Source organism: Zosterops lateralis (assembly GCF_965231275.1).
Source record: "Zosterops lateralis genome assembly, chromosome: 5".
Taxonomy (NCBI): domain Eukaryota; kingdom Metazoa; phylum Chordata; class Aves; order Passeriformes; family Zosteropidae; genus Zosterops; species Zosterops lateralis.
Genome location: NC_139766.1, coordinates 47,653,427 through 47,668,931, shown reverse-complemented (window position 1 = coordinate 47,668,931; position 15,505 = coordinate 47,653,427). Strand labels below are relative to the sequence as shown.

At 37.7% G+C, this 15,505-nt stretch overlaps 1 protein-coding gene across 2 annotated transcripts in view; it reads right to left on the bottom strand.

Annotated features, from left to right (window-relative positions):
• COL25A1 (collagen type XXV alpha 1 chain) overlaps positions 1–15,505 on the bottom strand; it is a 294,554-nt gene that overhangs the window by 57,806 nt on the left and 221,243 nt on the right. For both annotated transcript variants that reach the window (XM_083861172.1, XM_083861173.1), the window contains exons 11-12: positions 11,685–11,711; positions 9,215–9,259 (exon numbers count right to left, since the gene is read on the bottom strand). In XM_083861172.1, coding sequence (XP_083717298.1) covers positions 9,215–9,259; positions 11,685–11,711 — 72 coding nt within the window. The remainder of the gene's footprint in view (positions 1–9,214; positions 9,260–11,684; positions 11,712–15,505) is intronic.

Below are 15,505 nucleotides of genomic sequence, written 5' to 3'. Positions count from 1 at the left end.
CAAATAACACTTATTTTCAATCTTCTTTCCCATCTTCAATTTTTAAAATAAAGAGAAGAAGCAAATGAGAAAAAACCCAAGTCAAACAAAAAAAACCCTCTGAAAGATACTTCTTAGTGTTTATATCCCACATTTATGGGGAAACCATTGATAATCATTTTAGATAAAATGATAATGCAATGGTTAGACTTCATTGTAAAACAACTAGAGTTTATGGCTTATTATGTAGAAGCTTCTGCAGATGTATATCTCAGTTTCACATGAAACACATTTGAAAACTCTCATACAGAGAACTGCATCACACTTCTGACATGGCAAAGCACATTAAAATAACAGTCAAAGAAAGATTTTTAAAAGTCTGCATCTAGGTCCTTCTACAAGCCCTTTACTATTTAAGTGTATAAAAATGTGGAAAAGTTAAATCCATTAGCTAACATCGCAATCAAATTCTGAACAGTAATCTGTATCAGAAATGCAGCAAATTTTTTTCAGTGTCCAAATTTAGTACACATGATGAACCAATCCTCTACCCAAAAGTTACAGAGGCATTAAGATAAAGGCATTTCCAAACACAACAAGATGTATTTTCTAGTCCTCCCTAAAAGCCTCCTATTAAGAACTTATCTCTTTCTTACTTCTGCAGGCAGATTGAATCATAGATATATTAACTCTGATCTTCTGTGAAAGCAAGTTCCATTGTATTTCTAAATTAGGAAACAGAATTATTACATTTTAATTTCATGAAGAATTGGACTGTTTCAAAAAACAAACCAAAATCATCCTAGTTCTAGCAAAACTCTAGTGAGGCATTTTCCAAGCCAGAGCAAAAAATGTTGGGTACCATTAAGCCCTCAGGGAATTAAACAGTCGCTTGTGTCAGCCCTTTCTCAAGGCCCCTTTGTACTACAGTAGCTGTGAGGCTGATAAAGTGGCACAGACATTTGATATATGAGAGGTCAGGATTTGAAGCTGTTGGAGATTAGGTGTGAGTGTCCTAAAGGATTGACCTAAAAGGCTCTTGAAGAAAATTGCCAGTTGACAAAATGAAGCAGAAGGGACCCGTGAATATACACTTGTTTCTCCTCATCCCCACACCCCAAACACGCTTGTTTCTGTCCCCTTCATTTTCAAACAGCTGCTGTCGGCTGATGCTTTCAGGAGCTTAAATTTGAAGTTCCAAGCTTGCACTTTCCTCTCAGTTTTACATATTAGTCCTATAGATGCAGAGGACTACTGCTGTGACCAAAAGAAGACTGCAAAAATAGAATAAAAAAACAATTTTCTGCGGAAAAGAGGGAAAACCTCAGCCTGTCACCTAGTCATAGTAAATCCCCATTCGTACCAGCAATGGCATTTCTGACCTATATGCAACTTTGCTATGCTCAGCTCTACACATATAGTACTGAAAATACTAGGCAGAGATATTTGAAGTGCAGAAATTAGCTCTGGGAATTGGAAAGATTGAAGGCAAATGTAAAAGGTTAACAGAGAAATGACCTTGTGCATTTACGTTTTTGAAGTGATTCTCATTCCGTAATGTTCAGAAGAACACAGAAAATAGTCCTTGCCCTTTGTTAGACCTTTATTTTCTTGTCTGTACAAGGAATCAGGGAGTTATAAGGTGAAGTAAAAATGTACAGCCCATAAGCTGCTCTATGTCCTAGCCCTGACAAACATTCCCAGTGCACAGCTAAATAAACTTTGTGTCAGGGAGCCTCCCTTTGTCACTCTGTCTTGTAGGCAGTCTGACTTTTTGTGCAGGTACTTTTACAATTACAGTAAGCCAAAACAAAAATAAAAATGGTCCCCTCAAAGTAGTTATGAAGCAAAGAGCTGTTAACTTTTGAAGACAAGTAGATTGATAGCTCTTCCTTACTCAAATACTGTCATTTTAGCCATTTGGTCCCAAAATAGAGTTTTGATTCTTGGCATGAAAATAATTTAAATATTTCTGTTAGGAAGTATAGTTATCTATTTTTCTTCCATTTAGTTACTTTTATTTATCTACTTATTACTAAAAACATATATTAAAACCAGAGTGCAAAATGCTGTAAGAGTAAAACTGGAGTGTAAAATGCCGTATAAGTACACTTCAGCCTCACAGGTTAGTGTTTTGGAGATAAAAAAAAGCACAGCTGACCTTTAAGAGGCTGAAGATGATGACATTGCTATTCAAGGAGTGATGCATGCAAGGCAACACCAGACATTCAACAACGTCATTCAACGCAACAATTTAAATCACACTGCTTTTCAACCTGATAAAATGAAAGAAGCTATAAAGCTAAATCCTCAATGTCACATGTTTTTTACATTCACCAGGCCACGGCTAATGTTTTTCCTGATGGCTGTTGTAGTCTCTTTTCAATAGCATTGACAGCAAAAGTGTTAGGCTGCAGAAACGACTGTCTTCTGCACATCAGCGAGCTTTCAAATCAGCCTATTTTTATTTGATTTTTCTTTCACAGAAAACAGAATGCTTGAACTTAGAGGGCACCTCTGGAGATCATCTTTGAGGCCCTTATGTGGATTCTACCCAGTTATGCCCATGTCTTTCTTGTAGCGAGGAGCCCACAACAAGACACAGTACTCCAAGACTGGCCTCAAAAGTGTTTTTTTCCCATTTAAAGAGTAATTTTTTCTATAGTACATCTAACTTTAGCTCACAACTTGCCTTTCTACAGTCATGAACTCCTGAGAAATTATCACTTAATAACAGAGTAATGACAATCATTCTAAAACTTTCTAGTGTCTATAAAACACAACCCATGATCCCAGTTAGAGAATTAACGAGGGCTAAACTGCATCCTCACACAAGAAAAAGATGTTTCCCAGAGAAGCTGTATGAAGGTACCCTCAGAGCATCCTCCTGGAACTTTTCCCTAAAGGGGATGGACAGTGAGGAAGATGCTGTAGTGAGGCGTGATGTGTCTCGGTACTCAACTTAAAGTTACTTGCCCTTTCTGCCCTTCTGCATTCTTTTTCTCAGCTAAACCACACTGCAGAAGTTGTCCTGTGCAATGAACATTGTGTGGAACTACCACAATACATCAGAATAAAAATAAAATTCTCCCTCCTGGCACTGAGATGGGCTATGATTTCCAAACACCACCCCAGCAATGTGTGGCTTAGCTGACACCGTGATGGAAAGAGCAAGAGTTCCATGGGATGCTGTGGTACCAGCACCATCCTATCTGAACATCCTATCTGTCAAGGTTCTGCTGTACCAAAGCAGCAACAAAACTACCAGATGCACAAACGTCATGCCTCACAGCAGTAAACGTGCAAATATTGCATTAGAAATACTGTTTAGGTAACCCTTGACTTCTTTTTCATATGAAGTTATTTTTATTTTCCTTTTCTGTAACTTGACCAACCCCATGTCTCTTTTCATGACATGACCCACTACACAAACAGATGATAAAACTACTGGAAAATGCTAGAACAACTTCCTTTTCCCAAATTTTGTGTAAAAGCTATGCAGAACAAGAAGGTAATTCTCTAGCCTCTGGTCTGCTGCAGAAAGACACTGAAGTCTCCAGTTATTTACCACCAGAAGCCCATTTTTTTTCAGTTTTCTGAATTCACAAATGGTGGAAATAAAAATTTGCGGCAAATATTTTACTGTTCATACTCTTACCCAAAATCAATCAGCTAAACTCAGCAGGCCTGCAAATATTACAGTAATTTATTTAATGACAACTTACACAGAAGTAGGCTGCAGACACAGTGGGATTGTTTTGCTGTTGTTTACACGCTATAGAGAAATTGCAGAGTCCCTGTCAGTGGAATATTGGCAGTACACTTTCAAAGAGGTATGTTGTAATGTTTGTTTACTGTCAATAACAGGAAAGCACTCACCATGTTTCAGGAGCAAACCTGTAGATGGGAAGCTGCCATTGACAGTTCCACATGTTAATCCCAAATGCCCTGATAGGAAGACAAGCACTTTGGTTCCTCAAAAATAGCAGCACTCTAACAGACTAAGTCACTGGAACTACTGCAGTGAATTAGAAAGAAGACTGTTCCAAGTCGGCAAACTGCAATGTTGAAGCATGACTAAATGAGTTACAAAGGGGATTACCTTTAGTTATTCAAAACCTTCTGATAATTTCTACAAGTGGCTTCAACAAAATGCTCTGAGTCTCAAAAGTGTTTGGCTTTTTCTTCCAACTGATAACAATTACCAAGGCAAACAAAATGCTAACATGTCAAGAATATATCCAACCCAGCCATTCAATTCAAGAGTTTCAGATAATTCAAAACGAAAAGCACACATGGCAGAACACCTTGGTTCAAGTCCTGACACTCTTGAGCCTGTATTAACTGTGTAACTGAATTAACATTGACAGACTTGTCTTTCCTGTATTTGGGCAAAAAACAACTTTCAGCACTCTGCTCAATAAATAGGTGTAGCGATTTCCTCAGATACTCTCATGATAGGGGGAATCTCAATGCTTACACTGAAAGTGAATCTGAATTTTGTTGAGTGTTCAAGTGTATAGTTGCTTAGGCTCCACTGGTAATATGAGAAAAAAATCTGTCAATAGGAACTCATAACATCTACTTCAGAACAGGTCTGAAAATGTATTACCCACTAGAGTCCATATCAAAGGAGCTGAGGCAGTTGAAAGCATGCTTCTCTTTACTGGAGTGCTTTCTGCCCTTGAGGCATATACCTTCATATCCAGAATTAATCAGTTAAAAATAACATAGCTGGAGGCCCCAGCTTTTCTTGCTTGTAACAGAGAAACCGCCTGGAGGCTGCAGTTCTGAAATAGGTTTTGTTTTGGTCAGATACATAACTCTGTCTACACCAGCTGGCTGATATCCACCTCACCCTGAAAGAAAGGCTGTCAGTATTGCTATGTTTTTCAGTCACTAGAATGTAATCAATTTAAGGATAAGGAAGCACAAGAGGCCCCAAACCTAATCCAGTCTAATTTTACTCTAAAATACATAGATGAGGACAGAGGGTAAAAAATTGGTTTTTCAGATATGTTACCATGATTTCCATTTCAAATCAGGGTTGAATTCAATTCCTTTCAACTTGTTTTTTGCACCCCTCCAAAGTAACTTAAAATTGTTAGTTTAAGGGCTGGAAATTCTCTCCTGGCCCACTCAACAACTGAAATTAAGTTGAAAGGCTCTTCAACAAGACTCAACTGGCCTGCAAACCTGTCTGAGAATTTGTGAACTACATTTATGATGTTTCTTCCCTTTATTTGAAAAAAACGTAAGTACACCTATACCCTTCCTCATTTTGCTGAAGAAATTTGATACTGGTACCTTCAAAATGTATTCCTACACAGCACTGTGCACAGTAATAAGGAAATACATGAAAATTAGAGGAACAAGAAGCATGAAGAAAGCAGCAGGACATGTGCATACCCAGACTCTGAATCTACTGATAAAAAGGAAAATTCTTCTGAGGTTTAGCAAATTGCGATTGCCAATCTACCAAAAGAATTTGAAATGAAGGGATCTATCTGACCACTCATTCTGTTTTCAATACGCCCTTACAAAAACCCCTACCAAAATATCAAGTACTACGTAAGAAAAAGCAATTTATGGAAGTTTAGAGTGAGGGGTTTATGCACTCCAGACAAACTCTTACTTATAACAAAGAAAGTTATTTGCACAAACTCCAGAAACTGGGTTCCTTCAGGCCAAATACCATCTTAAATTAAGGAATCTCTGCTTTTCTCCTTGTGTCACTTCTGCAGTCACTGAGAGCCCTTATCAAATCAGCACCACTTAACAAATACCGGAATATATATTCTATACTTGCTGAACTTTCCAAGAAGCCCTTTGTGGCCATTTCAACATGATTAATGTAGGGATATGGTATCCTTAGATCACTGCCACCTCCTATCTCCAGGCAGAACTAATGCTTTTTTTGTACTTGTAGAGTGCCTGAGGAGCTTCTTCCAGGGATGGAGAAAGGGAAGTTTATCTGCCATTGCATCGTTATAGAAAGAAACTGTGGATTGCATAACAATCTGCAAAGGAAAAGCAGTATTCAGCAAGACTCCTTATCAGGAGGTTTTGGTCCATCCCAGAAACAACACTCTCTCCAGCCGCAGGTATTATTAAGCAGCTCCTTTCCAGTCACTGCTCTCAAGATAAACTTGCTGTAGTTTCTCAAATGTAGGAACAAATGAAGATTGTAAATGTCCTTGCAAGACTACCTGTAATGTTTCATTGGACTTGGCCCTATGTGTGAAGGTTTTATGGCAGTGATTTTGCTACTCTGAATACAAGAAAAATCTACTAGTTATCAGTCTTGCAAAAACATGTGGGTTGTGTAAAATTACACTTACTCTAATATCTAGAGATTGTCTAAGAGAAGTGGTTCATATGTTAAGGGATTAGACAACTGCTCTAAGTGCATTCAGAATTTATGATCTCATTCCCAGATGTACTGGTCAGACTTGTCAATCATCTCCCATGACCCAGTATTTCAATTAAAGAAGAGGTGAAAAGAAAAAAAGGAAAATTACAGAGGTATGTACATGATGGAGATGACCTAACTCTGTTTTGTTCAACGGCTTGAGGACAGAGCAAAGCTCATTCACTGCTGACATTAATTTGCTGAAAAATACTTCATTGTCCAAATGAGAAAAACATTCACACATAATTTTAAGCATGTGCTTAACACTCACTGCCTTTTAAACTAAGAAAAAATATTAACTTGGAACTTAGAGCACTGCACATGCTGCTGTTTGACAGAGCGAGCTCACTGACCAAGCAGGACAGTAAGGCTTTTGTCAAGTCTTTTAACTACGTAACTTCTAAAAAGGGGATGACTCACATCACACATACAAGTTGAACCCAACTATTCTGCAAGTCACCATGAATCTGTATGAGTAAAGCCAGAAGTGCCAGCAGCTGGCTCACAGTACAGCCCAACTCTTAAAATCACCCCTCTGGTCTCCATTCAACATCTTGTGTGTCGCACTGCACTGAGAATCCGTTTTTCCATAGAAATTGGAAGAACTGACATTTTGATAGCAAAATATTAACATGGGGTTCCTAGGCTGCATTATACTTTCTAACTTTAGACGAACACTGCTTCAGTTTAAACTTCATTTCTACCACTATTTGCAAGCTAACAATTTTTTAAATCTATTCATTAAAACAGATAACATTCAATTTTCATCTGCCTAGTATTATGTGAAAATAATATATTTTTGCAAATAATGAAGTGCTTTCTAGTGAGTATCAACCAACAGTTGGAAAATCAAACTAAAGAATGCAATAGTAATTTATTTTTATCTGAGTAGCTTTTGTCCTGGTACCTATGTTTCACTTTAGTAATTTAGTTTATTTCTTAAAGGTCAAAAGTAAAGCAGTCCAGCTACACTAAAAACATGCTGATATCTTTAATAAAGTGGTAATAATTTTAAAATGTCTGCGAAGTTATAGATGTTGTGGACGCTGAAGTAAATAAAATAAACAGACACCCATAAATTGAAAATTTTGGAGTTTTTATAAAGCACAATTTAAAATTAATAACCAACATTTAAAGATGTGTTTGCATCTTCCCATAATGTTCAACTGCACATTTCTTTTATGCCCACTGAAACATGACAGGAGATAAGTCTATGTGGTTTCCTAAAAATAGACGTGCAACAACCTTGCCATAGAGCTTAAAAAAATTCCCTGTCTCCCAAAATGACACCTTAATCACACATTTGACACATTTCATTAATATCAATTTTTCTTCTTATCTGAGTGAATTTCTCTGGCTGGAGTTTGTATGATTACTATTTTAAAAAGTTCTTGAATAAAATATGAATCATCAGTCCTGTTCTGTTCAAAGTGGTTTCCAACGTCATCCCATCCAGTCTTCTTACCTACTCCTAAAGATATGCTACAAAGTAAATTTTCACTGGCATTTCAGTCAGGCCATAAAAATTACTTGAATTATGCACAGCAACAGCATCTCAGTTGGTAAGTACTGTCTACTGTTCCTGTTGCAACTGAATGCAGCAGTAAAATATGAAGGAAAAAATCTGAGGACTTAATGCAAATTTGTTTCATATTATTTTCTTATAAATTCTAGTATTACATATATATGTGTGTATATATGTATAGTTAATTCTAAATATTTTTTGTTCTGTTGTTTCACATTACTCATAATACTTCGAATAGTTTAAAAATAAATTCCCATTGCTATCACTGAAGTGAAATAAATTATTATTACATTATTTCTTATAATCACTCAAAACACAGGTCTAATACTATGTATTATGCTATTAGAAACACTATATCCTTTTTTTTAAATTTTTTTGTGAAAAAAAGAATTAAAAGTAAATTGTTTAAAACATCTTAACACTTATTCCTAGGGCTCTTGGTGAGGGAAGCAGAAGAGAGGATTGTCTAATACAATCCTTATACACTACCATCTGCTGCAGCTTGAACCTGGTGAACATATATATCATAGATTTTCCTTTTGGCATCCCTTGCCAGTGCTTTTGAAGTTCACTAGAAATGTTAGGGCTTGTGAGAACAACAGATGGATTAAACTCTGTACAGTCAAGGAGCTATACTATTTAAACTTCATCACCCAAGATTTGCCAAGAAACCTTAGCAATGCTGTAACACAGCCCTGCTGCTTTATTGTGACCTCTCCTTATGGAAGGCTGTTCTGGACTATGACTTTACTGAGAGATGACAGTGACTTGCCTAAATTAGCATTTCCTTTTGGTTGTGTTCAAAAATATTTGTTTGATTTATTCCTCTGTGTTTTCATCCCCAAATTTCAATTTCAAATTATACTCCAGCTGCACTTCCATCTCTTTTTACTTCTCTATTTATAGGTTGTATTAACAATGTATTGGTACCATATCAATACCCAATATCGATGTGTTTGCACCGTGGGATTGAGTTAACAAAAAGTTAAAAAACCCTTTGTATATATATTGACCAAAGTAACATACTATTAATAGGCATTTCCTTCTACAACCTGTCAGCCATCATCAAATCTGAACACCAGACTTTCAGCTTAATTAATTACATTTGCTGCTTGTCCAGGTAAAACTAGAAAAAAAATACTTCAGAGCACAAAGCACATTATACGGTCTTTTTCATGCAGCCAATTTGAAACCACAGCTCTGGATATAGGGTTCCATATTGCTCATGTGAACAAGCCCAAAATTGCTTTAATCCACTACATAAATAATGGCAGTGCTGAAAAAGTCAGAGAACTCACCACTTGTCCATCTCTCCCGGGAACACCAGGCACTCCGACAGAACCCTGGAGGGAAACAGACGCCAGTGTTTAGCAAATTAAACAGGTCATGAAACCTTTCATCTCATAATACAGTATTTAGAAATAACGGTGAATGTTTGGCTTATTGTAGGTGCAATAAAATTTTCAAGAACTCATTTTTATCCAAGTTGAGCTCTCCTTTCAGTTGAGATTTTATACTAATTAGACATATTCTCATGTTGTACATTTTTAAGACTTCCAAAGTATGGACTTTTCCAGAAACAAGCTTCAAGCTGATGTTTTGTAATGTTGCGGTTGCTTCGTACGAAATGTAAGAATTAAAATGCTATGCCATTTAATGCTCTCAGTAAGTTTTGAGACTGATCCCATGCAATTGAATACAGTACCTGAACAAAATTATTAATGCTTCCAAAAGCATCGTTCAAGCTCAATAACTTGTGGCACAAATCCATCTCAAGGCTTTTAAGAGATAATCTGCAGTGATTCAGTCTGACAGTAAAAATTACAGATACACTTTTAAACTGCAACAAATTAGTGCAATCAAAATTAAAAGGTCAATACAGGGACAAAGGGACAAAGAAGGAAAAAAATAACAAAGACTCATAGCACTGGAGAGATCTTTTTTACAAAGCTGTCATACTTAAAGTTTCTATGTGACGGATATTTTTTTTCGAAGGACCTTGTGCAACTTGCTATAGAAGTGTACTGAAAACACAAAGCATGAGGAAAGCAGGAGAGCTACATCTGCTTGTACAGCATTCTCCTCTTATTTTATAAAAATTATGCTGGTCAGCAAAGGACCTGAAAGAATTGCTGGATGGCACTTCCCTCTCTGTTTTGGTTAGAAGTGTCACTAAAATTATCACCAACACCCAAAGGAATTTTGTCCAAAATGGATGCACACATTTGTCAATAATAGAGTTGGGAAATTCTGTGAAACAGGAAAAGGAAGGAACTCATGAGGGCCTCAAAAACGCCCCAAGAGCTAGTAATAGAGCTTTGAATCTGTGAGAAATAGTAAACTGCATCCCAGCACATCTCCATGACTCACAAAGCTCTCCCCAAGCTTCTACTTTGGCATCTTTGTTGTCTCTTTTTGCTGGATGCATGGTCATGGCTGTAAGCTACTGCAAAAGAACATTTTCACATCTCTGTCTCAGTTTTCTATAAAACTAGAAGGCAAAGCTCAGGAGGGCATTAAACCATCAGCCTCAATAAACTATCCCATGTATAACAGTTCCTCCTCTCAGTGGCAGCTGATTATTTTTCCTATGAAACACAGGATGTTAGAAAATGTAAAATGAAGCTGATTCGACTGTGATAAGTAAATGTTTATCAGATATTCAAAGGTTCATCAGCACGTGGGTTTTGCTGATGTATGTGCAGAATATCCTTCTCCACAATTCTTAGGGTACAGCTTTATAATGGCAACTTAGACATGAGACACATTCCTGCATTGCCAAACACAAAGGATAGTCCCCTCCTTCAGCCTGTAAACATTATATAGCCCACAGCTACCAAAATTCCACCCATTTGTATATTTTGGGATTATGTTTTTACACATCACACATTTTTCTTTCTTTTGTTAAAAAAGTTTCATTTTAACAGATGCTTCACTCTAAAGACCATCATCTCAGAAGCATGCATCCTTCTCACATACATCAATACTACTTATTCTTTCTTCTTTTTTTTAACCTTTACACAAATTATAGCTGTTTTATTAAATATCTTTCATACAATTTTTCAATCATTTGAAATCAGCTAGAAAATTACTCACCTTGGTGGTATGTGAGTCAGATGCCGGAAAAGTAACACTGACTAGCTGTTACTGCTGATATTCTGAGGGCTGTTTTAATGGTGAAATTCCATAAATCCTAAACTCACTCAATCAAACTGAGGCAGTCAGCTTTAATGAGTGTAAATAATGCTGAAGGCATTCCCAGGAAGTCAGGTCTCAGGTTACCGAAGGAACAGGAAGACACTGGGCAGACCACCTGAACACCACCAGCCAAGCACTATTTATCAGCAACACCTACAGCCTTTGTTTCTGCTGGTCAATTCTTTAGTCATATGGCACTGATCTACTCCAGTAAAGACATGCATTTAATCAGAAACTTTATCTCCCCACCTTTCACAAGGTTTTAACTTTGGTTTCCTAATCGTACCAGTGTATGAATGAGAAAATTATAGTGACCTTTTCACCTGAAAGTTAAGCAGGCAGATTGAAAACAGTCTGTTCTGCATTGCTTGAACTTCTTATGATGGGGGAAATGAGAAATCTCATATAATGTGTCTCACATTATATGGCTTCATTTTGCAAAAACAAAATTCAGAACCTAAGCTAATTAATTCAATGCAGTCTACAGTAGCTTATTCCATTCACCTTTTCTGCTTGCAATTTGGCACAGGACGAATAATCACTTTCACAGCATTGTTGTTTATACTATACCTTTTGTCCTGGAGGCCCCTGAGGTCCCTGCAAAGGGAAAACAATTCAATTAACATCAAAACTCCAGCCAATTTAAACTGAAATGACTAATTAAGACTGTCTTATTGTGTAAGCTCTCTGATACTGGACTGAAACCAGCTGATGCTTCATAAATCAAAGAAAAGTAAAAGTTTATGCTCAAAATGCACAATGAATCATTTTTCTTTGCTTTTGGAACTGATCTAACTACTAACTAGAATACTCAAATTTTCCCCCTTCTAATCTTTTCTCTTCCAGGCCATCTGTTTCTTCTAATACTGACAAATCTCCCAGCATTAAGATGACTGTGGTTTTTCTCTCTATCAGCTAACAGCTGAAGTTGTATGTCCACAGTAATATATCAGCTTGTCAGCATAAAAACAAGGTTTATGCAAACAAGTCTTTTTGAGATAGAGAGAAGCATAAACCTCAAAATCTTCTCACCTTCTAAGTATCAGCACACATGACTGTGTTATACCCAACTTGTCATGTGTGCCACTATTTGCAAGTGAAGAGCAAAATCTTTGACTTCATAAATCATTAAGAATGCTCTTGGGAAGCAAAGAGCCACACTTCGTCCCCATGACCTGAGAAGGCAGGAAGAGATACTTCAATTCAGGAAAGTTTAACTTTCCTTAATGTCATACAGAAGGCAAGGTCTTGTTGATATTAAGAGGACCCGTTTCTCATCTGCTGTCCCTGAAGTACCCAGGTGGCCACAGTTTAGAGGGGAAACAAATAGATCAACCAACCATGTCTTGGACACTTTGGCAGTCTGTTTTGGTAACAGCCAGACCATGTCCACCACTGTTCTGTGCATCTTTGTCCCCAGGTTCCTATTATGAGCACTGGTGCAAACTGTGAGGGCAGGTGCTGTATCAAGCAAGGTGAATGCAGAGTCCATGAGGGTGCAAAACACAACACAAAAGCTGGGGAACACAAATCCTTCTGATGTGAGAAAGAATAAAAGAAGAACTGATTGATACCAGAACTGCAATTATTCAAGAAAATAAAAGGATTTCCGCTTCAAAATGTGACCCTGATTTTATACTTAAATTTGTGAGAAGTTAGGCAGAATCCTCCACTGTTGGTTGATGCAGGGCCTGTTGGAATGTTTGTTCCAATGTAACTTTAAACTGTTAACAAGGAAAAGCTCCACTGGTGGTAACACTGGAGTGCTGCATCCACTGATGTGAACGAAAGCCTTGCAGTTTTAAATGTGGATTATTGGTATGTCTCAGATTTGGCATCAAACCTTGCAAAAGCATAGATGAATGTTGCTTCTTGAAACTTTTGCCTGATTGTTTCAACAGAAATAAAGTATTGTGAGCATCTCCTTTAGACTGTAGAGAGAGATTCTGATAAAGGAAACTCACCTGTGAGGTGGAGGGTGACAATTTTACTCCCTTGCCTTCAAAAGAAAGCAGATGTACCTACACACTCAGCACAGGTGATGATCAGAACAATGAATATAGTGAGCATCTGCCTTTTCAGATGGAGAAAAATGCCCCTAGCTCAAAGTGTTTCACAAAACCTGCTGTTTAAATCAAGTCTTCTTTTCAGTAAGTACCTGAGAGTGAGTGATCTGCTGGGTAAGGAACCAAAAATGTAACAAGTCCACAAACAGTGTTCTGACACTCTGAGTGCCTGACATCATCCTTCTCTTCTTCCATGAGAAAGACACAAGTTTGTCTAGCTTTTAAAAACACCAAGAAATTAATGCTCAAACCTTCAAAAATGCTTTCCCTACAGCAATGTTATCAGAATAGGCTCCAAAGGTCCATATCCTGGGCATCAGTTGTCTGTCGGCCTGTTGCAAACTAGCCTGCTACATTTCAGGGTTATTTCAGGTCTTGGGAAAAATCCCTCCATCAGTAGGCCAAAGTGAAGACAGAACAACTGAAGACCCTTTTCATACCTCATACCAGCTATTTTTATGTCCAAGGGATGGATATATCAGTTTCTAGCTACTTAAGAAGCCATTAAAACCTTCTAAAGACCTTCAGCTATATTAAATTACCATTTGGGAGCCCTTAATACAATACTACTGTATGAAGGCAAAATGATAATTCACTTACTAATATTAGCCCCCAAAGGAACCTGTTAAATGTACTCTCTGTTGAGGACTTTCTGCCTGGTGCTTGCAGCTGTCGGCCTGTGGGATGGATATAATTCAAGACATTGCAGAAAGTATTTTTTCCCCAGAATTGTCTCCTCATCCCTGACAGGGTTCCAGCTTCTCCAGATGAGTTACTGAATAGGAAAATATTTACACAGTAGCAAAGTCTTGCTCTTACAGTGGCTTTAAAATGAATCATTCAGAGAAAAGAAGCAGCAGATACTTATCAATAAATATCTTATGCAATTAGAAGTTTTCCATTTCTGGTACTTAAGCCTTTAATCAGACTGGAAGTAGCCCTGGTGTTCCACATCCACTGAGCCTCTTGATGACAAGAACAGTCCTCAACAGTGCAGCTACCTTCAGAAATTGTATGGTATTGACTCAAAAAAACCAGTGTCAAATGAAAGCTTACCTAAATTGATACATTTCACAAATTACACAGCATAACAAGTCCTTATCCTTAGAATGTTCTGACTGCAAAGCATACCTGAATAGAAACAATTTTTCTTTAAAGCACTGCTCCCCAGCATTGGGAAAGAAGCTCAAACCCATTGGAAACAACAGCTCATTCACGGACAGCTCTCATCCCTCCCCCCGCAGCCATTTAACAGAAAACGTGAAATTAGGTTACTAACAGAAAACTTCCTTAAAAACACAAAACAAAAAAGCCTGTAGAACACCTCAGAATTGTGCTTATTTTTCTAGAATTACCTAAAATCTCTGACCAAGGCACAGAATGACACTGGAGAGATAGAAATAAGCAAGTAAATAAAATCTGGTAGAAAGAAAAAAATATGAAAGAATTAAAAGAAACCCACAAAAACCCCCCACAAACCCTAAAAAAAACCCCAACCAAACAAACAAGAAAACCCAACAACAACAAGAACAAAAAAACAAAACAAAACAAAAAAAAAAACCACACACAAAAAAAAAAAAAAATTAAAAAAAAAACCTCCCACAAAAAACCAAGCAGAAAAACCAAACCAAAACCAAACCAAACCAACCCCAAACCAACAAGGCTTTAGCTTATTTCCAGAGGTATAAATGACGACTTTTAAAAGAATCTATGCAGAAAATGCTATATGAACATGTGGATTTTCCCCCGTATTAGTCTACTGAGCTGGGGAGCATCCTATGCTACCCACTTGATGAACAGACAGTTAGACCAGCAATCAAAATCTCTATGCAGGTCTTGAGACAGAAGCAGAAGGCAACAAATGTGTGAATGTTTCCAAGCAATTCCTCAGGATGCTTTGTTTTTGATGTTTTTCTTTGTTTTTCTTCACCTGTTCTGTGTTCTGTAACAGCTGCAGCAATATCCTAGCCTTGCTGTTTGCTCCAGCACAACCAAAGGAATGCCGGCTCTTTGCAAATGCAAGCTCAGCTAAGCTCCCCTGTGGACAGATATTCTGCCCCTGGGTCCTGGCAGCCAGTGCAGAGCTGCTGCCACAGGTGCCCACCTCAGTCCCCACAAGCCCAAAGCCTCAGCTCTGCAGTGACCACACACACACACAGAGACGGAACCTGGGTGATCTCCACCAGCTGAAGGCTCCATCTACACCACAGGTAACATATTGCCACTCAGCCTCTGTCACACCATCCTATCTGGGAATGTGAAGGAGGTAAACCAGGAACACACAGCCCTTTAAAACCATCTGCTGATTAAGAAAACAAGACAATC